We start from the raw sequence: 26,933 nt of genomic DNA on the forward strand, positions 1-26,933 counted from the left end.
ACTGCTGATAGAGACTCATGAATGTAAAGAATAACCCCGCCTCCTCTACCGGTAGGTGAGTCCTTGTCTATTCGGAACATAGCATAATTCTCAAAGGTAACTTCACTATCCATGATAGTCGCGTTGCACCATGTCTCCGTTATTCCAATTACATCAGGATGTAAGTCGTCAATTATTGCTTCAAGCTCTGTCCTCTTGTTCACCAAGCTCTGGGCATTAGTGCAATAGCAGGTGATCTTTCTTGTACTTTTGGAACCATCAGTGGATGTCCCCTCTTCGTAAATCTCTTCCTCTGTGCTATCATACTTAATTTCTTCTTGTGTCTTGTCTACTTCATCTCTGTCTACTTCAATCCTAGGATCAATGGACCGGAAGTCTGACCGATCATTATCTGAATCCTCATACTTATTTTCTTCATGTGTCTTGTCTACTTCATCTCTGTCTACTTCCTTCCTAGGACCAATGGACCGGAAGTCCGACCCATCACTGTCTGAAGTACAACTTGTATAGTGATCATCATCCTCTTCGGGTCTATACTCATGAGACACGTCTCCCACACTCGGTCTATAACTATTAGACCGATCTTCTTGACTACTACTACCACTAGTTGTAGAGTCGTCATCATGACTAATACCACTTGTACTAGACTCATCTTCGCCTTGTGAATTACACACATCTCTATTAGATCTGTAACTGTAAGTTAGTCCACCATCTTGACTAACTCTTGTAGACTCATCATCATCTCTAGGCCTATGATTTTTTATTGACCTTGCATCTTCACTTTGTCCAAAACTTATGGACTTCTCATCACATGATCTATCACTTGTCCGTGTAGACCAATCCTCATTACTGACGTCTTTTCTGAAACACTTCCAGGCATCAGCTCTAGATGATCTGTGGCTTTCAGATCCCAACTTACTGTACTTGCTGTCATGCTTTTTGGCATCAGCTGTATTGTGTCTAATTCTTTTAGACTCATCTCTTGGTGCGACGTACGTGCTTGGTGCTGACGTGCTAAGTGCATGTGTGCTGTGCGTTGTTGTGTTACTTGAATTAAACTTCCTCCTCTCCTCCTCCTTGTCTCCTTCCACCTCCACGAAAGGGCTGGTCGCTTTTAACGATCCTCCGATTTATAATGAATTGAATGTTAAAGGAGTATTTCGTGATCCTAGCATCCTCTTTTTATGACATTTTCAGTACATATCCACGAAAAAAGCCTATTCCCAAAATTTCAGTTGATTCCGATTTTGCGTTATGCGAGTTATGCATGATGTGTATTAGTATTACACTGCTCCATATAGACATGTGTTGTAATTTCGTTCTGGTGCACCAGAACGAAATTCAAATTTCACGATATCTTTGCAAAAACGAATTAATCTGCAAGAAATATTTTGTACATAAACATTATGTAGCCAGAGGTTTCCAGTGATATAAAAATCTCAACTTTTTTTGAGAAAAGTGGGGGATGAGGCTGTGGATCACGAAATGCCCTTTTAATTTGTTATTTTGTATGATGATATATCCAGGCTGGACACATCACACTACCGTGTGATGTGTCCAGTCATCGCCGAACTTGCATATAACATGGAGAGCTTAGCATAACGGCCTGCCTATTTACGCTTCCTGAAAACACTCTTGCACATAACATACAAAACCACAAATTCACTAACTTCAACTTGCACTACCGACACCATGAAAAATATTTTAATTATTACCGATCCTTCAGAATACTTGCAAATATTGGCAGTTTCATAAAATCCTGCTGCTGAAAATCAATAAATTCCACAATCTTCTGTCAGATCCAGGTCAGTAATCACAGGTGGGCGAATCTACCAAGCGTGACAAGACCAGAGATAATAAAAGGATGACGAGGCCACGCCACGTGTACAAATAGCTAGCCTGATTGTTTAATTGTCACCTGCCAGATCTTCTACAAGAAAACTGTATGATGAAATAGAGACCATAGAGGTCCTATATCAGGGCTCTGTGGAAACTGGCAGTTCTAATTTTGAAGCCATGGATAATATATTCATTTCGCACATGAGAAAATGCATATTTTTTGTGACCAATCACAGAACAAATTTCACTTACTCACAGCTGTCAATCATTCTTGTGAAACGTAAGCTCCGCCTAATATCAAGGTCTTCTTCTGCGCATTGGTTTGCGCATTAACTAAGCTCCAGCACAAATCCTGTGTTACGATCAGGTTGGATGGGCGGTTTCGCCTGGTTTACAAACAGGAACTGCGATGCATCCTAAACTGGATCGTTTCCGTGTACCCGCATTGCAATGGTGGGTAATCGCCTGTCAATTTGTGCCAATTTAGGTATGCTCGCGTTCACAACAGTTTAAAATCAACACAGGTAAATCCGTATAAAAATTAATCATGGACACAGAAATTGTGCTGGAGGTTAATTCAAATAATAAAATAATAAAAGTAATATTATCATGATAGATGCGCGTTTTATTAAATGATTGAAAAAGATTATTAAGTCAATAATTTGTTTGTGTTGGTTTGCACGAGTCACAAAATGGCGACCCATCAATGCATTTTATCTGCATGTGCTTCGACATTAGTAACTCATAGTGACTGTCCTCAAACTAAGCGCCAGTGTGTCTCAGGCCTGATAGGGACCCCAGGTAATTTTATGCAGAAAGTTTTCTGGCGAACAGCTGCAGGTGACAATTAAACAATGAACACGGCTTGTTTATGTACATGCGTGGGGTCACGCTGGTATGATCAGCTGGCGTGTTTTGGACATGTTCCTGGATCTAAAAAAGTGTCGTTTTCTTCATGAAAAATACCAGCGATGACCAGTTTTTGTGGATGGTTGAACTGCTATTTGATTTACAGGTATGTCTGTTAGGTCGCATAGGGTAGAAATGATAGCTTACAATTTGTGTAACGGTACAGTTTAACATAGGCCTAAACATTTATGGTTTTCAAATGACCTTCATTATGCACAAGTATGTGGAAGTGGCAGGCATAGGCATGCTGCCAATACATTATGCTAAGCTCTCCATGTTATATGCAAATTTCGAGATGAACTGGACACATCACACGGTAGTGTGATGTGTCCAGCCTGGATATATGATGAGCTGAACAATTTTACAACAATCACAATTCAAATTTCATGAATTACAAAAAGTGTCATGCATGTTACTTTATCTGACATGTCTAAAGAATATAATAACGGTATAATTTGATATGTTTCCTCTCTACTTACAGCAAAAATGTGAAAATCTGGTAGACTTCGTGGATCGTCCCCTGAGATCGTCCTGCTCTCTCTCTCGTGTTGATATTCTTCTGACTGATAATTGTTGTTTACGACTGAACTTCCGGTTTCGTTTCGAACTCTGGAAACTGGATCCATTTTAAAAACGTGTTTTATGGCTGGCCTTCTAAGTCAAAAATACATAAATGTACATTTTGTAACAAATTCAAATCGCGGTGCAAGTATTTTATAAGTGGTAATTCAGGCAAAATAGACAAATACTAAACAAAATACTGAACAAACAAACAAATATTTAAAAAAAATAGCTGGATCACATGACAGGGTGTTTTAGCACGCATCTAATATTACAATGAAACCTAATTTTGATATAAAATTGGATGGTTTGAACCCAAAACACAAATTTATTGGTCGAGCTATCAATATTTTTAACTCATAGCGAGACCAATAAATTTTGTATTGAGTGATAAACCATCCAATTTTATCATTATTATGTTTTCAGAATCTTTTTTTTTTTTGGTCAAAAACATGACTTTTGGTAAAAAATGTGATTTTTAGTAAAAAAATTTGCTAAAATGTGATTTTTGTTCAAAAACATGATTGGATGATTTACGCCCAATACTTGTTGGTCTCGCTATATGAGTTGTAAATATTGGACCCGACTACGCTACGTCTCGTCCAATATTTAAAAACTCATAGCTCGACCAATAAATATGGGCTCAGAGATGGGCTCAACCGATCCAATTTTATATCAATGTCTCTATAAATTGCATATTATTAACATTGACAATATTTTGACAATATTTTCCCCAGAATTAATAGATCCTGAGCTATTTTATTTTCTCAGGAAATGTTACACTGTGACTCTCCAGAGGGTTTGATGTGGATGGCCAGTTTTTACACCTTTGTTGACTTTCTCAAAGTTCAAATTGGTTTTCGACACTTTTAAATGCATGCCCTGCATGCAATGCCCTGCCACGGCATTATGAACACTTTGCACTTGCAGACTTACCGTATATATTATAAGCCATATATGTACGATTTCTGTCACATTTAATTTCGATATTCTTCACCAAAAATGCTGAAATAATGGGTTTTAGAAAAAAGAGTCATTGGGTGTAAAATCTTGAAGAAAACCAATTGATTGGCTGCCCTTGACAATTTCTTGTGAATCATATAGGCCTTGGCCTCACTGAAAGCCAAACTGGAGTCTAGGTGACTCTAAAAGTAGAGTCCAGCACTCTGCGACTCTATGTCTAAAATGACTCCATATTGAGAGTCAGTTGACTCCCTTGAAGAGTTCAAATTTCTTGACTCCGCTGAAGAGTCACTGTTGATGACTCTACACAGGAGTCATTTGACTCCCAATATAGAGTCATTTTAGACATAGAGTCGCGTAGTGGCTGGACTCTGCTCCTAGAGTAACCCAGATTCCATTAATAGAGTCATCCTGACTCCATTACAGGGTCACTCCGACTGTCCGAAAAAAAGACAAAATAATGATACACATAGATGTACATCAAGATAAAAATTCAACCGGAATCACTCTGAGTTTCACGCCATTTTTTTTTCTTTTCGATTGTCAGACGACAGTGGACGACACGATGGAGTAAATTTGGCTTGAACACCATCCCCTTGGAATGGGAGAATATACATTCCATGGTGTCAAGAGCTAAGCAATTATAGAGTCTGACTCCTCGAAGAGTCCAAATTTCTTGACTCCGCTGAAGAGTCACTGTTGATGACTCTACACAGGAGTCATTTGACTCCCAATATAGAGTCATTTTAGACATAGAGTCGCGTAGTGGCTGGACTCTGCTCCTAGAGTAACCCAGATTCCATTAATAGAGTCATCCTGACTCCATTACAGGGTCACTCCGACTGTCCGAAAAAAAGACAAAATAATGATACACATAGATGTACATCAAGATAAAAATTCAACCGGAATCACTCTGAGTTTCACGCCATTTTTTTTCTTTTTCGATTGTCAGACGACAGTGGACGACACGATGGAGTAAATTTGGCTTGAACACCATCCCCTTGGAATGGGAGAATATACATTCCATGGTGTCAAGAGCTAAGCAATTATAGAGTCTGACTCCCTCGAAGAGTCATAAATTTCTTGACTCCGTCGACGACTCTGAATGTAGAGTCAATTGTCCCCACAGGATAGAGTCAACTGGCTCTCCTGTCATAATCAGGTGACTCCTTTGGAGAGTCAGTGCTAGTTTACTCCACTTATAGAGTCACTTGACTCCATTCTGGCTATCAGTGATACTTGGTTAGTTTTGTGGGGTTCATTATCGAACCCCAACGGTTTTAGCTTGCATTTATATTATTTATTAACATAGGCCTATTTGTTTGTGATATTTCAAGCGTTTTACAATTTCAAAATAATCCCATTCAATTACACGGTTGACGATGAAAAATTACTGAATTTAGAGAATGCAATGCGACCACCACCTGGGTGAACAATATGGCACAAATTGAAAAGATGTTTTTAAATAAAATTAGAATTAAAACAGTATATATTTGCAATAAATGATGACATAACTAGTTTCAATGATAAAGAATCAGATGAATGCTTGCTCATTAATAGTAAGAATTTGTTAGCAAAATGGTATTTGCAAGAGACAAATAAATGCATTGCGCATGGTGGAAAGGTAACGGTGAAAGGAATGCATTGGGCTGATTGGTCAATTCTAATGCAGCTCTTATTATGAATGCTCCTGTAAGATGTATCAGCTTATCATACCGGTATTATTTCTAGTTAATATCCCATAACGACTCACAAATATTTATAACGGCTTATAACATGTTTAATGTCAACAATTTCACCCAGCACCCCTCAGCAGACATTAAGTCCAGTCGACAGGATCCAAAGGTGTTAAGATAAATATGTTATCCCCACCCTGCAGAACTACGCAGCCCTTTTATTCATCCAGGGTTGTGTTTGGATAAGTGAATCAAGTTATCCAAACACAGCCCAGTGACTTGACTCATCTAAAAATATCCCTTTGTTCATATTATGATTAGGCCTATGTTTGGACAGCGCAATTTAGTTGTCCAAACATGACCAAGAATAATGCCCATCTCTATTGTACGTTTGTGTTAAATTGCTAAAAATATCATAAAGCCCTAAAGACATTTCACACCCAGGACAATAGGTTATGGGAAGGAATGCGGGCAAAAAGTATATAAGGGGAGTATTCTCCAATGATCCATCATTGTAAAACAACTTTCTACCTGTGATATATCCTGCACCGTGGTGCTGAATGTAATCAACGGATTTGGAAGAAACTGTTTTGTAAATAACTACTAACCAGGTTAATGTTAACTACATAAAATACACCAGTCATCCCGCAATTCAACGACAAGCTACTGCAAATAACTGTACACTGACTCTGGATACGAGAGGACTTGCTGGTTCATCCATTTACTGATGAAGTCTTCCGATCGGAATTGATGAAACGTCTAAAAACGCGAGTAGGCCTAAATTATTGGACTTCTAATAGGCCTAATTCACAAACACTTGTAAAGGGGGGGGGGGGGCTGATGCAAAAAGAAAAATTCACATATTTTTTCAGGGCCCCTTCGGGCCTAAAACTATTTTCAGGGCCCTCCCCCTTTTGACCGTGAAAAATTTACGTCAACCTTATACAGCCGGATAGTGTAGGCCTATAAACTCATTTTCTACTATTTTCAGCCCCCCTTTTTGCCCCTTACAAATGTTTGTGCAAGGTCCCTACGGCCTACGCAATTAGGCCTACGTGCAATTTAACCTTTTCTCTTCTCTATTTCTCCTTTATCTTCTCTTCTCACCTTTCCTCCTTTTTTGGGGGAGGGGAGGAGCCACCCACGCCTGAACTAATACCGGTAAGCAATGAAATCGTTCCTTTTTAAAGGGAATTTTCGTTATGTTTATCAAAAAAATTATTAAATTGGATACAGGTACAGTTGAAGCTGATTCGTAGTCTCTATCTCATGCTTCTTGGCCTTGTTTATAATACTCATAGCCCTTTTACGGCGAACAAGAAATCCCACGCAGACTGGAATAAAGATTAGTATTCCCGGGGTAAATGAATCGGAATTTTGTTGTGACATAAACATTCATGCATTGTACTAAAAGCAGAGAGAAGTTGAGCGATCGTCGCGGAAGTTGTTGCAGATTTTTACAGACTTTCTACAGCTTTATGCTTTATACGTAAGTAGAGTGGAAATAGGAGATGAAATTAACTACTGTCAGAACGATAAACGGCTACACTATCATGAATAGGCCTATATCATCACGATCGCGATTGATCGGCAGGACGAAAACATTTTTTTTTTTAATCACTTGCTGCTCAGTCGAATGACCCATTCCGTTTGCCATTTCATACTTTCATCAGTTCATCATGTATCGTGTATTTACGCAACATGTTTACCACTTCCATGACTTCCAGAACACGTCACGATCATGCCAGAAAAACCCACGAGAAGTGGGTTCTAGTTCGGCAAAATGTCACCGACATCATGAATAAGTACCCGGTATGTGCCTAGTCGGGATTATGCACTTTCAGTTTCTCACGCGTTTGAACGGGAATTGGATTGCGTATTTTTGATGTCTAGTGAGCAAATTTCTTCAATATTTTGAGAAAATGATGTCAAATTTTCTATTCTATATTGTTTGGTATAATAATGTCTTTTGCCAATAGTATGTTTAAAGTTGTAATTTTGTGGTTTTGATCGCAAAGATCGGATATTTTCGCTCCCGATTCCAATTCTGAACCCCAGGCAAGGGTGCCGATTTCGCAGAACTTTGACGATAATTTTGCCTTTTTGACACTAAAATGCATTCGATCCTTAATTTTGTTTCAACCGAGTCTTAAATTAGCAAGCACAATAAGGTTGGTACCACTTTTATATACATTGATAAAATTTTAAAGATTTTTTTCAAGTTTCTAACTGGCGCAAATCGTTAAGTGTGTATTTCCCATTGACATCCAAAATGGGAAATACGAGTCTGATGGACATAGGAACGGCGTCCATGAGACTCAGCGAGTCTAGTATGTGCCCTCCAAGATGTCTTCTTCAAGGTATAATCCCGGGTATAATTTACCCTGGTTCAACTCTAGTCTACGCAAACAGTGCAGAAGAAAGAAGAATTTGTATAACAAAGCAAAGAAAGTGGTAAGACCTCCGATTGGGAAGTGTTTGCTGAAGAAAGAAAGAGTATGAAGAAAAATCTTTACAGGGCTCGTGCTACTTATCAGAGCGATTACCTCATTGTACATGTACCTTGAGACATCTTTGAAAGAGCAACCAAAATCCTTTTGGACTTACATTAAAAATCTCCGTACAGAGCATCAGGGGATTGCTGACCTCAAAGTTGGAGACAAGACAATTAGTGACAACAAAGAAAAGGCTTCAATATTAAACCAACAATTCTCCAGTGTGTTTACGGAGGAGGGGCATGGTGAGGTACCTTCTCTTGGTGCACCTTTACCAGACATTACCAAGCTTGTCATCACTACTGAGGGGATTGAAAAGCAACTTCTTGGTCTGGACCCATCAAAATTGCAGGGCCCAGATGAGTTGCCTCCTTGGTTCCTGAGAATGGTTGCATCAGAGCTTGCACCAGTAAATTGAGAGACCTGTTCCAGTCTTCAGTTGACACAGGAGAAGTTCCTACTCAATGGAAAGAAGCCAACATAACAGCCCTTTTCAAGAAAGGCAGCAGAGCAGACACCAGTAATTACCGGCCAGTTTCATTGACTGTGGTGGTTTGCAAAATTCTCGAACACGTCATAGTCCACAGTCATGTCATGGGTCATCTGGAGAGGTATAGGTCTTGCGCTATGAGTTGGGATACCTAATTTGGCGGTGGAGTAACACTTTTCCACTTTAAGGCCAGAGTAATGGAAGACACATTCGTCCACGCCCGAATTTGAGATTTCTCGATATTTATCAACACTAAGATGTATTCTATCACTTGAAACTGATAAAATACAACTTGCTAATAAGTATTCGTATTTTTGCTTGAGTTTATTTCACTCTTTTTAACTCTAAAAAGTCACATGGCTCAAGACAGCTTAGTAAATTGGCGGGAAATAATGAGTCAGAAATGCTTGCTAATCTGAAATATTGTGATTACTGTAGCGATTCGCGTCGGTGTGCCAAAACTCTGCGCGTATGTCCAACGCAGTCAAGGCGCATTCATTATGTTGTTAACGCCAGCAAATGTGATGTAAACAAAACAAAAATTTGCAGTGAAAAAGCCACTTAGATTTTTTAATTATTTTGGATTTGGGCGCACTAAAAGCAGACATTATAGATTCATTGGTGCAAAAAGATGCATATTTAGACCACGCACCAGATACAGCTTTTACAAGCGTGAAAGTCTTGCCGTTTAAAAATATAAGGACGTTTTGTGCATAAATTTGACATTTTTTTACTAAAACGTCGATTTCTCAGAGTTAATTTTTGACAATATAAGTCAATTTTTTTTTGTGACAAGATAACTCGAAAAATATGAAAGATAAAGGTAAACTTTTTGCACTATCGTTTAGAGCCAATCAAAGTCTAGGGAAGGTTTTCTCATTTTTTCAAAATATGTGGTTTTAAAAACAAAAATATACACCATTATGTGCAATTTTTAGCAGGCGGCGGATGACATGATCGCGCCGACAACTCGTGAAACCGCCCGGCCGTATGGCATTTTCCATATACTGGTTAGTTTTGTGGGGTTCATTATCGAACCCCAACGGTTTTAGCTTGTATTTATATTATTTATCAACATAGGCCTATTTGTTTGTGATATTTCAAGCGTTTTAAAATTTCAAAATAATCCCATTCAATTACACGGTTGACGATGAAAATTTACTGAATTTAGGGACTGCACGTCATACACCACCTGATTTTTAGCTTAATAGAGTGAGAAAAGTGCTTTTTCACATGTTTTTGCAATATTCGAAAAATAAGACGAATTTCAAAAAATAAAAAAACCTTCCCTAAGTTCATGTCTCTTCTCCATGAAAAAGTAACTAAAATTTTTTTACTCCGAACGGAATTTTTTTTAAGTTGTCACAAAAAAATTGGGGTAAAAAAGTGCATTTTTGTGATTTTTTCAAAAACTCAAGATTTTTGAACAAATCTGACGTCACCATGGGATTCCTTGACTCATTTCCTTTCCAAAAATGTATAGTTTTATATACTTTAGACATACAATTCAAAAATAATTATGCTCGAAAAGGTCCATGTTCTCTCCCATTACTCTGCCCTTAAGTGATGTTTATGATGTCATAATTTCCATAATACTTGTCTTACAATAATAAATTTGGTGTCATTTTAAAGAGTAATCTATACTCTTTCCATAACAATAAATAAAATTGGTTCATATTGTTTCAGTTTTAATTAGGATTAATTAATTAATGAATTGGTGATTGCGGTGACCAGTGGCCTATACATTGTACTTTTACTGTCACAAATATAATTATATAAACTTTTCATAACCATTTAATACTAGTATTTTGATGTACCGTAATAAATATCAGTATAATTTCGAGTTCAACTGAATGCGTTCATCATGATTAATAACATTTTTATTTATCAAAAATCGACTATATGGCATAGTCTAATCCAATTCACGAGTTGGTTGTAAATGATTGGTTCATGGGTTGATGCATGTCACTCAACTTCAAGTGATATGGCTCTAAAGTTGAGATTTCTTCAACTTGCAAAAGCGACATCGGTTTTGCGATTAATTGGTATCGACTGATCGGCTCAACGCTCTGAAAACGGAAGTAAACACTGAGCATGCGTAAGAATCACTTCTTTTTTCATAAACCTTGACAAGTAAGTTGTCCATCATCATGTGTCCACGCACATGATGCAAGACCTCAGACCTGCACTGCAGTGCATGTACATAAAATGCTGTTTTCAGTCAGCTCTCGATGAACTTTAAACAATTATTGTAAAAAAGGGAAGCTTGCTAATTGACAAGTCTAATGTATGTTCAGTACCATAAATTATATGTTTTATTCACCAATCAATTTTAATCTCAGCTCTGAAACATATATCGACCATATCTGGTCCTGGGGGACCCCGGACTAGCGGGGATTCAGCAGGGGAAGTAGGCCCTACATTTTGCTAGCGTGATATCCCCAGCCATGTGGGGCACAAATAATATGCTGTACATCCTAACAATAACATCCCCAACTATGTCCCCGCCCCGCCCCGCCCCGCCCCTGTCAGCCGGGCTTTGTATGACCTCTATTTATCATAATTTATGCATCAGTCATGACAGTGCAGACTAATGACTTTTAGTTTTTAAAAAACAAATAAACATGGATTATGCTGTGATTGGTCAACTGGCTCTATCCATGGCCAATTCCATGCCAAAAGTGCCTTTTGTAACGTCCGTAACAAAATTTTGGAACATTATTGCTCAAAACAGGAGCATTTATTTCAAATTTGCTAATGATGCCTCCATAGATTGATAACAGACCTACTTCAAGATAGTAAAGAAAAAAATCTAAGGAAGCACCTTGACAGAAAAAGGCAGGCACTTTCGCGTAACGTCCGTAACGCTCATTTCTAATTTCTGTAGCTAATTAACTAAGAAAGCCAAAACAAAATTGCTTCAATATATTGAACATTAGAGTGTATACTAATAGCATATTAAGAAATAAAGTGTTATCCTAACAGCAAGCAGGTGTGCTATTCACTTAAAAGTTGCTAGTTGCATATATCGGTAACATCCGTAACGGTGGAATTGGCCCCATGGGGAAAGCCTAGCCTCGGTTCGAAGGCTTCTGGGTTCTGGGATAGTGTTTTGTTTTTTGTTTTTTTCTATTTTTCCTTTTTTTTTTTTGCTTCTCGATTTATTTTTTATTCATGTGTCTTCATATCCTGTCCACCCACCTCTGATCTGTACATGATAATATCAGATTACTACCTCTCTTCGTTGTCATGGTTCTGAGAAAATAACCAGAGAAAATTGCTGATTCCAATCAGTTTTTATGTCTTGCTCACAACACTGTAACGTTCTCAGTGTATTATAAGCTCCTTCTAATTCTTTCTTGTCGCCCTAGAAGAAAAAATGGAAAAAATAGAAAAAAAAACAACCCCAAAACACCATCCCAGAGCCCAGAAGCCTCGAACCGAGGCTAGGGAAAGCCATGGCTGTAAAATTTGATGCATCTTATTCAAGTTGGATGCTCAAGCTCGCATTCCGAATTCCATTTAAGTTTAATTTAATCAGTTCAACAATTTGTTTTTCTGCATATTGTAGATCATAATGAACCGTAATAAACATGCGGAGTTCATCTGCCCATACGATCCAGGTCACAAGATCATCGCCAACAGGTTCCCGTTCCATATTCAGAAATGCAGTGCCAAAAAGGTAGGTAAAAACCAGATAGAGTCTGATGAGATCAGGCTCAGAACATTCACATCTGTATATGTGTTGCAGCAAGTGGGATAAGAGAAAATATACGGCATTCAGCCTTTCATTTTGTACTTGTGTCAAACTTTAATTCAACTTTACCATAAAGTTTAATCTCTTTGGCAACAAAATCTTGATTAAGATTTAGTATAAATTCAGTATAAATGCATGCTTGTTGATGGGAAAATGAAAGCTGTGATTGCCAGGAATATTAACTTTCAAGTGTCATTTGGCATATTTATAGGAAAAAAACAACATTTCCTTTATTTTTATATCATTGTAAAAAAAAAAGTGTGTGATGTTTTATAATTTTTTGGGTCGGTCGTGTCTGGGCAAACAAACACGTTTTTTTATTGGCCTTACCTGATTAAAACAATTTACGGTGGTACTACACCCCTGGCCAATTTTGTGCCTATTTTTGCATTTTTCTCAAAAATTACAGCTCATTAGTGACAAGTAAGATATGTATATTATAGGGGCAAGAACTACAACTACTGCACTGGAAATTTTATTTCAGCACAGACAACAGTTGTGGAGTTACAGTCAAAAATGAGGAAAACCAATATTTGATCAATAAATCAATAACGATCAATAGATCAATAAATCAATAAAATTATTCTTCACGTATTCAAAGTGCTAAATGGACTATCACCGATATACAATGTATCTCACTGACTACATCGCTACCTACATTCCACTTAGGAAGGGCCTTCACTCTGAGCTTGATATTACTCGCCTTGTCATCCCCAGGAGTAAGAAAAAAATTGGTGATGGTTCATTTGGTCTGTCTGGTCCAACCCTCTGGAACCAGTTACCGGCTACACTTCGCACTGCTCTCACAGTTGAATCTTTTAAAAAGGGTCTTAAAACGTATATTTTCTAATGTATTTTGCTGTTGTTATTTTTGTATAGTTGTAAAGCGCAATGTATTTTTGGTATTGCGCTATATCAAGCGCCGTTGTTATGTTATGTTATGTTAACTACTTGTCTTGAGTCACTGAAATTCCAGTGTAGTAACTGCATTCCTTGCCCCTATAATATACATAACTTTTGTTACCAGTGTTTTATTAGTTTTTAAGAAAAATGCAAAAATAGTCACAAATTTACCACAGGGGTGTAGTACCACCTTAAGCAAACATAATTCTCAGAATGTTGACAAAATCTAAATGAAATGTATAATGTACTGCAGGCCTATTTTATGTACATTCAATTATGGTTCATTTTTTCTAATTTCATTTTTCCCTCGTTTGTTTTTACCAAGAAATGGAATGGGCGTTCCAGGTTAACATGTGTGTTTAATGCCAGTCACACTGTACTACCAACCGAGCACAAGCATCACATTAATAACTGTCCAGATAGGAAATGCTTTGAAGCCGATTTTTCATCAAATCGTAAGTATGTGATTGTGAAATTGAATGTGTACAGGTAAAAGAGCAGATAGAAGATATCTTTTCTACCCTTATTTGGCAGTGACGTCAGTGCATTGAAGCAGCTGTTTTGCTTGCGCATACATGTAGGGTCTTTAAGCACGTAAACGTGAGTTGACCAGCGCTGTGAGTGAATGCTAGTGATTTGAACTGCGCCCAATGAAATGCGCACTGACGTCACTGCCACATCAGGGTGAAAAATGGCAGAACAACATGGGTTGATAGTGATAAAAAGTACGGTAAATAGACGACATCCAGATCCAGATCCTGCAAAATGTTTAATTTTTGACTATTGACTCATGTTTAGCCAGATTACTCAACATAAATGACCATATGGGTATGTTTTTGGACTGCGGAGCTCTCAAAGACCCCTAAATTTTGACCAAAACAGAGCACTGAAAGACCCCTAAATTGCTCATTCCTCGCATTTCTGTTTTTTCAGGCAAATACCACTCAGAAAGCCAAGAAAGACCCTTGATTTTGATGTTCGCAGCTCTCCAAAAATCCCTTTTAACATGTTTGCAACTCCAAAAGCTCCCACAATGATATCAGATTGACCTTTGTGGAAAAAAATAACTCTTGGGTCTGTATGCACAAAACAAGTTAGACCAGGTCTAACTTTAGACCTGGTCTACTAGCTATGGAGGTTAGACTTAGGGAGGGATCCCTTTATTTTTTTCTTTTCCTCCTTTATTTATTTATTTATTTATTTGAACTTTCTTTACCCAGGGTAGCTCCTTCAATGTCAAACACTGATTTCCAAGGAGGCCCTGCATTTACATTGTGAACAAGAAGCATATATATCAGTAATAAATCAGAAAATACAAATAGTAATTATAAATGGGACATAACATTGTGAACAAATGGGAAAACATACATTGTATTAGGGTGGTCACATGAAAATTTCAAACCCACCCCTGGAATAACTTTTTCTGTCAGGATTGTTCCTTCTGCAAAATGATTTAAAAAACCTTTTGAATCAACTCAATCGGACAATCCGTTGCGAAGATACAGTCTTTTAAAGATTCACAAAATCGGCCATTTTTACCCCATTTTTAGGAAAATCCTGATTTTGTCATAAATTTGCATATTCATGAATCGATAATTGTGGGAATAAAGCCAAAGAAGGCATGAGATGTATTGTTTATGTTTATTTAATGTTCATTTATGCAAATATTAAAAATCCAGCCTGAGGATCATAAAAATTGCTATATTTGCTTCTTTACAACATTTTTAAAATGGCTGAAATCACAAAAATAACTCTTTTGCTAGGACTTTTAAGGTAAATATGTGTGATTTTCACCATTGAGGGCGCTATTATGTGCCAATTAAGACCTTCAAAGGCCTGAATTTCCTAAACTACACAACCAAATTGTCTGATTTTTGCACAGGATTTTGCTCTGAGGGTCTAGATTGTAAAACTGAATATAGCATAATTGTACATCTTTGGGAAAATAGTTTTATTTGATGACAAAAATTATTTGGTGGGTAACTTTTTTATGCGTGCCCGTACAAAATGCTATATTCACCTTCATTACGAGCAGAAAATTTTCTATCTAATTAGGTAGTCGGGTTTGCACAGAAGTTACTAGGAGACAAATTATATGGAATTCAAAATGCCCAAAAGTTTTCCAACTGCTGCAGAATCTGTTACAATTTCCACCAGACATTTGTGTATGTAGGCAGGGGTACACACAATAGCTAGCATTGTGGCCACCCTAATTGTATATATAATTCAGCTGAGAAAAAAAACAACAGATTACACAGGTTTTATCAAAAATAACTGCTTAAATTGAGCAATACTCATTGACTTAAAATTACATCTACTATCAGATGGAAGGCTATTCCACAATTTAGCAGCACATGAATGAAAAGTTCTTTTACCTGCATTAATATTCCACGATGGTTCGCAAAGAGCAAAGTTGGTTTGACTCCTGGTTCCCTTAGAGTGTGTATCATGCGAAAGTGAACTGAGAGGAAAGGTAACCAGGAGCCATTCCTTTCAGGCATTTGAAGGTTAGTGTTGCCAAATAGTTGAACCACCTATCATTTAATTTATTCCAATGAAGAGTACTCATCATGTCATCAATTGGTGTTCTGATATCAGCAGAAAGAATAATACGAGCAAGTCTATTATGAAGAATTTGGAGGGAGTTGGAGAGCTCTACAGAACAGTTACTCCAAACAGTATTACAATAATCAAAATTAGGCATAACAATTGCATTAGCAAGCATGATGAGGGTATCTTTTGGAATATAAGGTTTGACACGTTTAATAACACCACATGGCTTAGAAATACAGGAAGACATTGCATTAATATGATCAGACCAAGCCATGTTTGGATCAAATGTAACACCAAGGTACTTAAATACACCAACACGCTCAATAGTATCATTATTGTAACATAAATTAACATCTGTAAAGTTTTTTAACACCCTGCTAGTGCCAAACACCATGAACTTAGTTTTTTGAATGTTTAATGTAAACTCCTAGTTAAGTCAAAAAATAAAACTGCGGCTATTTAATAGTACATTGTAAGCTAGATGTATTTGCCATTAACAGGATCTACAATATTATAGAATAAGGTATGCAAATACTAAGAAGTTCCTTCTCCGTAGAACTAACCGCCATAGTTAGACCGGTCTAAAGTTAGACAAATTGGTCTAACTTGTTTTAACCATACAAAACTTACACAAAATAACAAGAAAATAGCCAAGACCATACACAAAAGTTTTAAGTCATTGGCTTCTGTTTGTTTGTTTCTTTCTTTTCAACAGATCTAGGCTTTGCAGGTGTGCAGGAGAGTGAATGCACTAAAGACTGCGCAGAAGACTGGGACAATGGTAGGCTATCTATCCACACTGCCAGTGTGGGCTCATAATTTTTAATATCTGAGCTTGAAATTGAGGTTTGCCCATCATTTGAATAAAATTGCCTCTCCTATTTTGTCCTTTAAAACATTTACCAGACTTCTACAGCCCACTGAGGGTTTGAAGAGTTCAAATATGTGTTGCTATGGCCTTGTTTGGCAAATTTGGTCTACTAAAAAAGTTAATAGCCTTTCTCAACACCTACAATTATAATGTAGCATCTGTCAAAGGCATTAATTATTGCCCGTCCTAGGAGCAAACTTCCCATATAAAATGACAGAAACCTGGGTTTGGTCTCTGGTGTACATGTGTGTTCCAGCCCCCACAGTGATATCATATTAGCTTTTGTGGAAACTTAGTTTTAACCGTACACACAAACAAAATCTGTTACCTAGCTAAGACCAAAACACAAAAGTATTAAGTTGTTGTCTTCTTTTCGTTTTTTGTTTTCAACAGATATAGGATTTGCAGGGGTTCAGAGAGGGAACAAAACACTAAAGACTGCACAGAAGAAGACTGGGACAATGGTAGGCTATCTATCCACACGACCAGTGTGGGCTCATAATTTTTAATTTTTAATGTACTCTGCAGTATTAAATTCTGCAGATGACAAGTTTCATTTTTTTTATTGAAAATCAAAATTTCAGAATTGTACATTTTCATGACCATATTTGGAATAAGCATAAAAATGCATTTTTTGGGGAAGAGGGTTATTACTGCAGGGGTGAGGGGAGCAAGATCTCTGGATGGGAACATTCCCTCATGCCCTCCCATGGTGCCGCCGCTGTTGATAATGTCTTACATTTGTCTTTGTCATTATTATTTTGTTGCGTCTTTATCTGTGTTATGTTTTGAAGATCCTGATAACTACCAGGGACCCCTCTACCAGAAATTTACCAGGTAGGTAGCAGACATTATCTTCAAAGCCTTAATATGGGGAACATTCAAGTTTGGTAGTGACGTCAATGCTTTTTTGTGGTTGCACCGTAAGCATGCCGACAAACTGCTCTTGTACGTGTGCGAGTTCACTTTGCACGTTTAACTTTACGTGCACAATTCGATACTGCGGCAAGCAAAATACGCACATACATCACTACCGAACTTGAGGTGAACCAAATTTTAAGACCACGTACAAACATGACTTGCAAAAAAAAAGAAAGGTTTTTTTGTTTTCAATATGCAAAGAATTGTGTTTATGTTATACTCTATTAATGATTTAAAAATGGATACAAATTCAATGTATTCAATTCTCTCCCCATTCATAAAGGACATACAAGATGTCTTCAAGCAAAGAACATCAACTCAGCAGTTGGAATGTCTTGAAATTCCCAACTTGCAACTTCATGCTTTAATATTCAATCTATTTTCTATCAGTGAGAGTGAAGTCCACCAGCCATGGATGAACAACCCCATCAATAAAGGTGATGTCTCAAAATATCAGCCTCATGCAAGAGCAGACACTACTGAACACACCAGTGAACATCCAGAGAGGACAGCATCATTCGTAGGAGAGCAACAAGCTGGGCTACAGTTGCCCAGACAACCAGCCAAAGCTGCTGCCATGGCAACTGGCACTAGTGACACCATGCAGTCAAATAAGAAGAAAGGTCAGTCTTGAGCACCATTTTGACCTCGAGCAGGTATATTGTTAGTGTTTTGCTCATTTGTAGGTATTTGAAATGATTTTCTTCCAAAGTAGGTTCTTGACTGAGACGAATATACCTAAAGGTACCTTTAGGTATATTAAATCTCAGGTTCTGATAACTTAGGTGGTACTACACCCCTGATAAATTTTGTGACTAATTTTGCAATTTTCTCAAAAAATAATTACACACTGGTAACAAAAGTTATGTATATTATAGGGGCAAGGAATCCAATTACTTCACTGAAATTTTGGTGATTCAAGACAAGTGGTTCATTATATATGTTAATAAATGAGGTACATTCTAGCGGTACCTATTTTCTTATCATAAATAACGTACCGCTTGTTTTGAGTCACTGACATTCCAGTGTAGTAACTGGATTTCTTGCCCCTATAATATACATAACTTTTGTTACCAGTGTGTTAATTATTTTCTGAGAAAAATGCAAAAATAGACACAAATTTATCAAGGGGTGTAGTACCACCTTAAATGAGCTTGTAGTCTGCTTGAGTAGAAGGGTATTAGGAAATTAATGAGTGATTTGAGCATTGAATTACAAGGGAAATGCACAATGAAATTCAAATTTGATGAAATTTAGGCACAAATTCAGCATTGTCCATCAATGAAATGGCACAAATTTTATGGATGCTTTGAAAGTTCAATTTATAAGTGTTTCCATTTCTTATGTTCACAGGAGGGTGCATTGCGGGCAGCGTATTCAGCGCAGGGGATACAAGTAATGGGAATGCACTAGAGCCATCAGCTCAGCCTGATGCAGTGTCTACTCTAGCCACCAGCCAGGTATGAATAACTAGTCCCCAAGAGATAAAATCAGGAGAGTCTAGATTCCACCAAGCCTTTAACCCCATGAGAACTACCGCCCGATTGGCCAAAATGAATATTGTGTCCCAATTTTGAACCAATCAAGGAAGGTATTAATAAGATAATATGCAAATGCAAGTTTGACCATTAATAGCTCAAAGCTTTAGTCATAATTGGCAATTGAAATTTCAAGGCTTCAAGTTATCAACCAATCAAAAATGCTGTTACGACCAGTAGTGTCAAAGGGGGATACCAGTGGTGCACCAGGCAAAATATAAAGGGGTTGTCCAACTGCCTCCCTGGTAGCAGTGTGGGCATAAATTTGAATGCTAAAATTGGCCAAAGTGGGAGTTAATTTTGGTCTTAACCCCATGAGAACTACCTGCCGATTGGCCAAAAAGAAGTTATCATTATCAATTAGACCAATCAGCAACATTGTTAGAATAATTTCACCACACAAAAAAACTGGAGTGAATTATTTGCAAAGCTCCATTCTGATTGGTGATTATTAGTGAAGATTTCACGTAATTGACCAATCAGAGGCAATGTTAGATCGGCAGGTAGTGCTCAGGGGGTTAAACAGACTATAAGGAAGATGCAAATCACATTTCTTTGGTCAATTTTAACCTGATATTTCTAGACGGGGGGAAAACTTCCATAACTAATAACTAAATCAAACCATATAAAACAAAGCAATACAAAGCAGGATGTCTTACGTTAATTAATATCTAGGTAAAACCAGCCTTCACTTTTCTTTGGGCTTTAACTCATCTTATTCATATGTCTGGGTTCTTTGAATTTCACTGGTTTCTTGTCAATGCTACAGCATGAAGCAGGGAATCAAAGACTGCATGGTGTAGAGTGCACAGTGTCAACACCCTGTATTATAAATATTTTTTCCATACAGCTCAATACTCTGTTGAAATCAATATTCTATTATTGACACAGATAAAGAAAGTTTACATATGCATTGTGTTATAGGACTTGCACCTGGAACTTAACTGAATGGGCTAAACGTGTTCCTTTATACCTATAAAGTATAATAATGTAATTCTCAAAATTAAATATATCACAATTTTTACTTTGGATTTCAAAATTTTTACTTTTAAAATGCAGTAAAAATATCCACAGCAAGCTGCAAGGCCCCGCTAATTAGTGTATTGCTTTTCGAGTGAGTGTACTGGAAACAAAACCCTGGTTTTACCTGAAAACAAATCGATTTTCTTGTAATAGAAACATCATATGGGGTACTAGAGCATGCACAAATCGTAATAATGTGTAGAATATAGAAACTCTGTTGTATCTCATATGATAGTCATGGTATGCTTAGCCTGAGTCGCTCGGCCTATCTCGAACAAAATCGCGATGCGTAGCTGTTGAAAAACGAGGGGATTCGCTGTACTATCACGGCAATTTTTGACACGAAGATATAGGGATGATGACGATGTGGAGTGTCACGGTTGTAGCTACAGTGGGCGGTGGTGGGGAGCAGAGCCCACCACTGAGTTTTGGAGTCCACCACTCAGCTGCAATTTTAGCACGGGAGCCGTCACTCAGAGTCCAAAATTGTACAATTTTATATAATTAGTCAAGAATTTGGCCAATTTTGACAAGAAATTGCCAAATATGCAAGATTTTCATCAAATGCCACACAGCACTAAAAATATCCTAGCTACAACCCTGTAGAGTGCATTAATTCTTTATAGAATAATTAAATACTACTACTATTTTCCTTTATCCCCAGACCAGCATCGGTGGACTGAATCCTCCATCTGGTTTTTCATGTCCTGCAGTGGGAATAGGGCGTGGTCTGGTATCACTGGGACGTTGTAGACGTGGATTTGTCCCAGGGAATGGTTGTGGATTGAGCAGAGGCAATGAAACTATGCCAAGACAAAGAAAGGTAGGAGCAATCTTGATTTCAAACACTTCTTCTTGAAAACATTTCAGACCTGGAGTATCTTTTTAAACAGATCGGAGGTGGTTTAAGATAGGGTATCTTTGTATGTGTTTCTGGATTTGTATGGGATCCCTCGAACCCCTGGAACACTTGGAGACCTGAGCGCAAGAAGACTGTAAGTCCACTTGGCCCTCAATATGTATATGGTCAATTCCAGCGAAAGCGGGACAAAATTCTCTCTATGTTAACTTTCCACTTTAAAATGTCATTAATAAAGGAAATCACGTTATTGATGGAGCATATCATGTCACGTCCAATGTGCTCTCTTTGTGCATATAGGCCTTTACTAGCAAGTCATACCAGGGGACAAGTTATGATGGCTTAAATGAATTGGCGTTACCCACGAATTCAAAGATAAAGCACCATATATGTCACTGAATGTCCTTCAATCAAAATGAAATTATTACCGTTAGAAAGACGTTTGCATGATCTCTCATCATATGTAAAAGCGATTGAATTCCACCAAAGTTTGTGGACTCTAGAGGCCATTAAGTCAATTTGGCTAATAATTTTGTTACCCGCGTATCAAAAATAAAATGATCGTTCTGAAAAATGTTAAGTGAATATGCCATAAATGACTATATCATGAAACGAAGTTTCGTTCTATAATTCTGAGGTCCAAGTGATTATTTTGTGCAAATACGTTTTACCCATAAAATTCCAAAAAATCAAATTTGACGTTACCCACGTATCAACTGTTACCCACGAGTCCAGCAAATATAATTGCCATAACTTAAATTAACATTTAATGACTTTGGACACTGAATTTAGTTTGACAAGCGCTTAAAATTGTAAATCGTAAAAATACGTTCACCGCTTTAAAAAAAAGAATCTCGACGCTTTAAACTTTTGTTACCCACAATCCCGAATAGATGCTAACCTTGAAAAACAAGGAGATTGTTTATTTTAAGTTTAAATCAGCACATATTCAAGCCATGGGTATGCTATAATTTTTACAGTACTTACAGTTTATGCACCTAAGAAATGCAAACCAAAACGGTACTATAGTACTTATAGCTTTACCCACAATTGGCGTTACCCACGAATCCAAGGATTTACTCGTAAATTATATGTTTCTTATGCATCTTAACATTTTGAAAACATGCGAAATAGGTTCCAAAACAGTCCTGTTTAATAGCGTCCCCTTGAAGGTATACTGAAGCTGTATCATGAAGTTTTGATTGATTATCCTAAATTACCATTTTTGGGTAAATGCAATTGGTTAGAGAAACGGGAATCATTGAAACACAATGGAAGAATAACCGCATGATGGTTTCCAACCTTCTGTAATATTTTCTATTTTGCCGCTTACCAATACATACCTTCAAATATGTGTTACCCACGAACATTTTGGTTACCCACGAATCCCTACTTAAATTATAGTTAACAATGTATTGATAGTGTTTTAGTTCATAGGAACCGTCAAACACGAAGTTAATAGAATATTGCTGCATGAGAATATGGCATGATTTTACTACAATAATAATATAAAACTGTTTGCTCTGTCTATTTGAATTTGGCAACTTCATTATTCTCAATATTTTTATACCCAAAATGCCATAATGATCCATTCTAAATATTTCATGTAGTATGTATTTTGATTAAAATTCATTTTAGTGCCATTGTAGCCTGAATTATTGACATACGGAAAAGTATTTTTTATTTTTATTTAAAAAAATTTATAGGAATTGCTATTTTCCAGACGCTGTTACCCACGAATCCATCCGAGATCCTCATCCTGCGACGAGATACAAAATCTAACTTTACATTTATATGAAGCATTTATTCTAATCTTTCGAAATAATACAGTAATGTTATTTGACAGCCTCTTTGGAAAGAGTTCAAGAATTGACACAATCTTAACTGTACACCTGGTTCTTTCTTAAAATTTGTAATAACCAAAATATTTCTTTGTAGATATATGTAATAAAATTCAATTTTACGTTCAAAGTCTTCACCGATTTCTAGTGTATATAAGTCACACATAAAATATTGAAAGATATTAAAGAAATTGAAATTTTATGGCGTACAATAGGTGAAAAAAGGCTTGAATTGTGGGTAACATGCATATGCGCATTTAACACTTTATTTGGTCTAGCAAGAAAAGTTATTTTTCAATCCGATGGCACTTCCACCTGATGATTCACTAGATATGATCGTCTCATTTGATAAGTCTAGAATTGAAAAGGAAAACATTTTCCAAATGGCCCCCAGAGAGAATTTTGTCCCGCTTTGGCTGGAATTGACCATATACTAAAGTTACGTATAGTTTCTTATGGTTTAATAATGTTTAATACATGTTCCAGGGTGAAAACATCACGAAAGGTTATGAAAGATTTGTTTTGGGCCCTGAACATTTATAAAACATTACCAAACTATATGAAACTATACACAACTTTAGTGTATACATGTTGAGGGGCCAAGTGGACTTACAAGACCCCGGTGGCAACAGTTTTTATGTACACTTATCAAAATATTTAAAAATCAGAATCTGATATCCTGCTTTTCACTCTTTCTTGCCTGTTGTCATGGTGCCAACCTAAAGTGTTTTTTAGTGAAATGGGACTTAGTACTCGGTAATACAAGTGTTCTGCTGCCTAAACGTTACTGAATGGAACGATATTCATCTGATTTTACAACATTTATCCTGTTATTGAAAAATAAAATAATACTTTAAAAAAAAGTTTTATTATTATTTGTGAAAGTTACTTTTTGGCCATGGGTTTGAGACATAGAATTAATTTTTTTAGCCCAGGATTAGAAATTTGGCGAGAATCTATTCTCGCAAAGATTCTCGTAAACACAATTGCAAGAATCTAAATATTTCAGTTTATCATACAAAGTGGCAAGAATCCATGGATTCTTGCAAAATTCCAGTAGGAGAATCCAAAAGGATTTTTGCACTTGGTTGCGAATTTCTGACCCTGTAGCCTAAGCATGTCGGGTATAATTTTGTTTCTGTGTTTTTCTATTCTCTTGCAGGAGTAACAGCAGCAAGAAGACTTGAGATGGCTAGATGGTCATTTCCCTGAGTTTTGTAATAAGCAGATGTAGATAAGAGCTCAGAATTCTGTACTTTCACGATGGTAACATTTGGGATGAAGACTTCCTCATGTGATAAAAACAGATGTAGATAAGAAATGAGGTGATTAAAACTAATGTATTTTTTGGACGTTTTGGTTGTTGAACTTGCAAAAAGGTTATGGCCTGTATGCACAAAACAAGTTAGACCAGGTCTAACTTTAAACCTGGTCTAAACAACAAGCTAAGGTACAACAAAGAGTACTGACTTCTTCTGGAGCGAATCCAGCGGAAAGCAGCCAGATTCTGCTTGAAATACTACGAGCAGTGTAGCAGTGTAACAAAAATGCTGGAGAAGCTTGAGTGGAAGACCGACGCAGAACCAACAGACTGACCATGATGAACAAAATCATGAACGACTTAGTCGCAATCGACAGGGACGACATGATCACCATGTCAACGGAAACCAGAACTAGGTGTAGTCACCAGCTCAAAATTCTCAAGATGTAGGGAATAAAGGACATCTATTTGAACTCCTTCCTCCCTCGCACTGTGACAGACTGGAACAAGCTTCATGGGGATACCAGTTCACCAGCCACATAAGAAATTTTCAAAAATAGTGTCCAAAAGTAATTAAAATAGTCATATCATTATATCAGCTTGAGCAGCATCAAAGTTGGCGATAGTACTTGCAGCTAGACCTGAACCTGCCGAATCAACCAAGACAATACAAGACGAGACACCATGCTTGCTTGTCACTTATGGAGTGCAAAATAGTTCACCTCTGTATTAGTTTGCAGTGGGCCGGGCAAATAATCTGGAGGAGCACTATTTTGCTTTCCACGAGTGACAAACAAACATGGGGAGTTGGTTCTCTATGAATAGAGGGTGTATGGATTTCAGCTGGAATAACCAATAAATTACTGCAATTTACTTATGTTTTTTTTTTATTTAAAAGTAGTTTTGTTATAACTGATACAATAATTGTAGTATAGACCACTTGGCATCTGACGTCATTGCCCGGCAGTATGCGCGCGCATTATGGCAATTTCAATTGTTCTTTGCCCTGCAGTGTGCGTACGCATCGTAGTCTGCTAAGGGCACGTGCATTTTAAATCGCCCGCCACATTTCATATAGTACAGGAAAGCCATTGAACAGTGTAGCGGCTCGTTCAAGCATATCTATAGACGAGTCCCTCGCCTTTGTTGATAAACAGTGATGTCAAGTGGTCTATACTGAGTGATTAGAATTCCATCTTCAAGCATAATGCCTGTAAATGAGTTTTTTGATGAAAGAGATGAAATTCAGACACCCAGTAATACACACATTGTAGCAATAGATTGGAAGCACAATGAAACATGGTTGGCCAGCCACATGTATCAGTATCAGACTCAAAATGTTCTTATGGAGGGTGTCTGTTTTTTATCGAAAGAAACCCACTGTTTAGAGGCATACACTTAGTGAATTCTATAGTACAATGTATGTGAAATAAAAAGAAGGGTTGAGATGTATTCTTTTCTTACAAATTTTTATTTTTTTTGTTATATTTAATGATAACTGATACAATGACTGTAGTATACTGAGTGATTAGAATTCCACCTACAAGCATAATGCCTCTAAATGAGTTTTTTGACAAGACAAAATTCAGACACCCTCTAAGAACGTAACATTTGATTGATCTCACAATAATACATGTTTGGTAATCCACATGTATCAGTGTCAAACTCAAAAATGTTTTTGTGGAGGGTGTCTGCCTTTCATAAGAAAAACTCCACACATTTAGAGGTATAGCCTATATGCTTATAGATGGAATTCTATGGCATTTTGTGAAATCAAAATATCAAAAATTCCTGAATTGACTTATACATGTACCAGTGGTAGCAGTAACAAATTCCAATATTTTTTTTTGGGGGGGTGAAATATTTTTTTTATAAATAAAAATATTTTTTTAATAATTTTTTTTTGGGAAAAATATTTTTGGGAAAAAAGTCAAATTGTAGGCAAATTTTCAGATTGTTGCCTAATAATTTAATATTTCTGACGTAAAAATAGTATTTTTTAACACATTTATCTTTTAACATTTGTATCTTTTAACATTTGTATCTTTTAACATTTGTATCTTTTAACATTTGTATGTCAACATTTTAAATCCAGGATTTTAAGTTTGTAATGAATAATAAAACTAATCTACATGTATTGAGTTTTGAAATTGGGTGTTTGAACTTGGTCTAAATAGTCTCAATGGTTAACAATAGATATAGGTGACTCCATAATAATGTGACTAGATCTGGTCCAATCAGGCTAAAGTCGGCAATAATAAAACTGAGTTGGGATAATAGCGAGGAGAAAAAACAATACGAAACATAAGAAAATGGATGCACAAATTTGCAACCAGTATTCAAGAGACCTGAGGATTCAACATCCGTAATTGACTGAACTGAGCAAGATAGTAATGGTAGTTCGCTCAATTTTCAAAATTTCCAACTTTGGTAGAGTGGATCAGATTGGGTCACATGGACCAGATTGGGTCAC

General features: G+C 37.0%; 2 protein-coding genes across 2 annotated transcripts in view; one reads left to right on the top strand and one right to left on the bottom strand.

Annotated features, from left to right (window-relative positions):
- Window positions 1–3,396, bottom strand: part of LOC140163220 (uncharacterized) — a 31,924-nt gene extending 28,528 nt beyond the window's left edge. The window contains exon 1 of the mRNA XM_072186616.1: window positions 3,228–3,396. Within this exon, the coding sequence (XP_072042717.1) occupies window positions 3,228–3,374 (147 nt within the window). The 5' untranslated portion in view covers window positions 3,375–3,396. The remainder of the gene's footprint in view (window positions 1–3,227) is intronic.
- A 9,114-nt stretch (window positions 3,397–12,510) lies between these two features.
- LOC140163221 (uncharacterized) lies at window positions 12,511–26,548 on the top strand. The gene is made up of 8 exons (XM_072186618.1): window positions 12,511–12,615; window positions 13,919–14,082; window positions 17,411–17,481; window positions 17,812–17,854; window positions 18,329–18,561; window positions 19,292–19,398; window positions 21,164–21,322; window positions 24,362–26,548. Exons 1-8 carry the CDS (start codon window positions 12,511–12,513, stop codon window positions 24,365–24,367), a joined length of 888 nt encoding a protein of 295 aa, XP_072042719.1. The 3' UTR covers window positions 24,368–26,548.
- Window positions 26,549–26,933: the final 385 nt, after the last annotated feature.

Source organism: Amphiura filiformis, chromosome 10, assembly GCF_039555335.1.
Source record: "Amphiura filiformis chromosome 10, Afil_fr2py, whole genome shotgun sequence".
NCBI classification, from domain to species: domain Eukaryota; kingdom Metazoa; phylum Echinodermata; class Ophiuroidea; order Amphilepidida; family Amphiuridae; genus Amphiura; species Amphiura filiformis.

Coding starts and splice junctions, on each gene's coding strand:
- LOC140163221 (XM_072186618.1), top strand. CDS start 12,511: ATGAACCGTAATAAACATGCGGAGTTCATCTGCCCATACGATCCAGGT. Junction 18,562..19,291: donor GCAGTCAAATAAGAAGAAAG/GTCAGTCTTGAG, acceptor TTATGTTCACAG/GAGGGTGCATTGCGGGCAGC. Junction 19,399..21,163: donor CTACTCTAGCCACCAGCCAG/GTATGAATAACT, acceptor CTTTATCCCCAG/ACCAGCATCGGTGGACTGAA.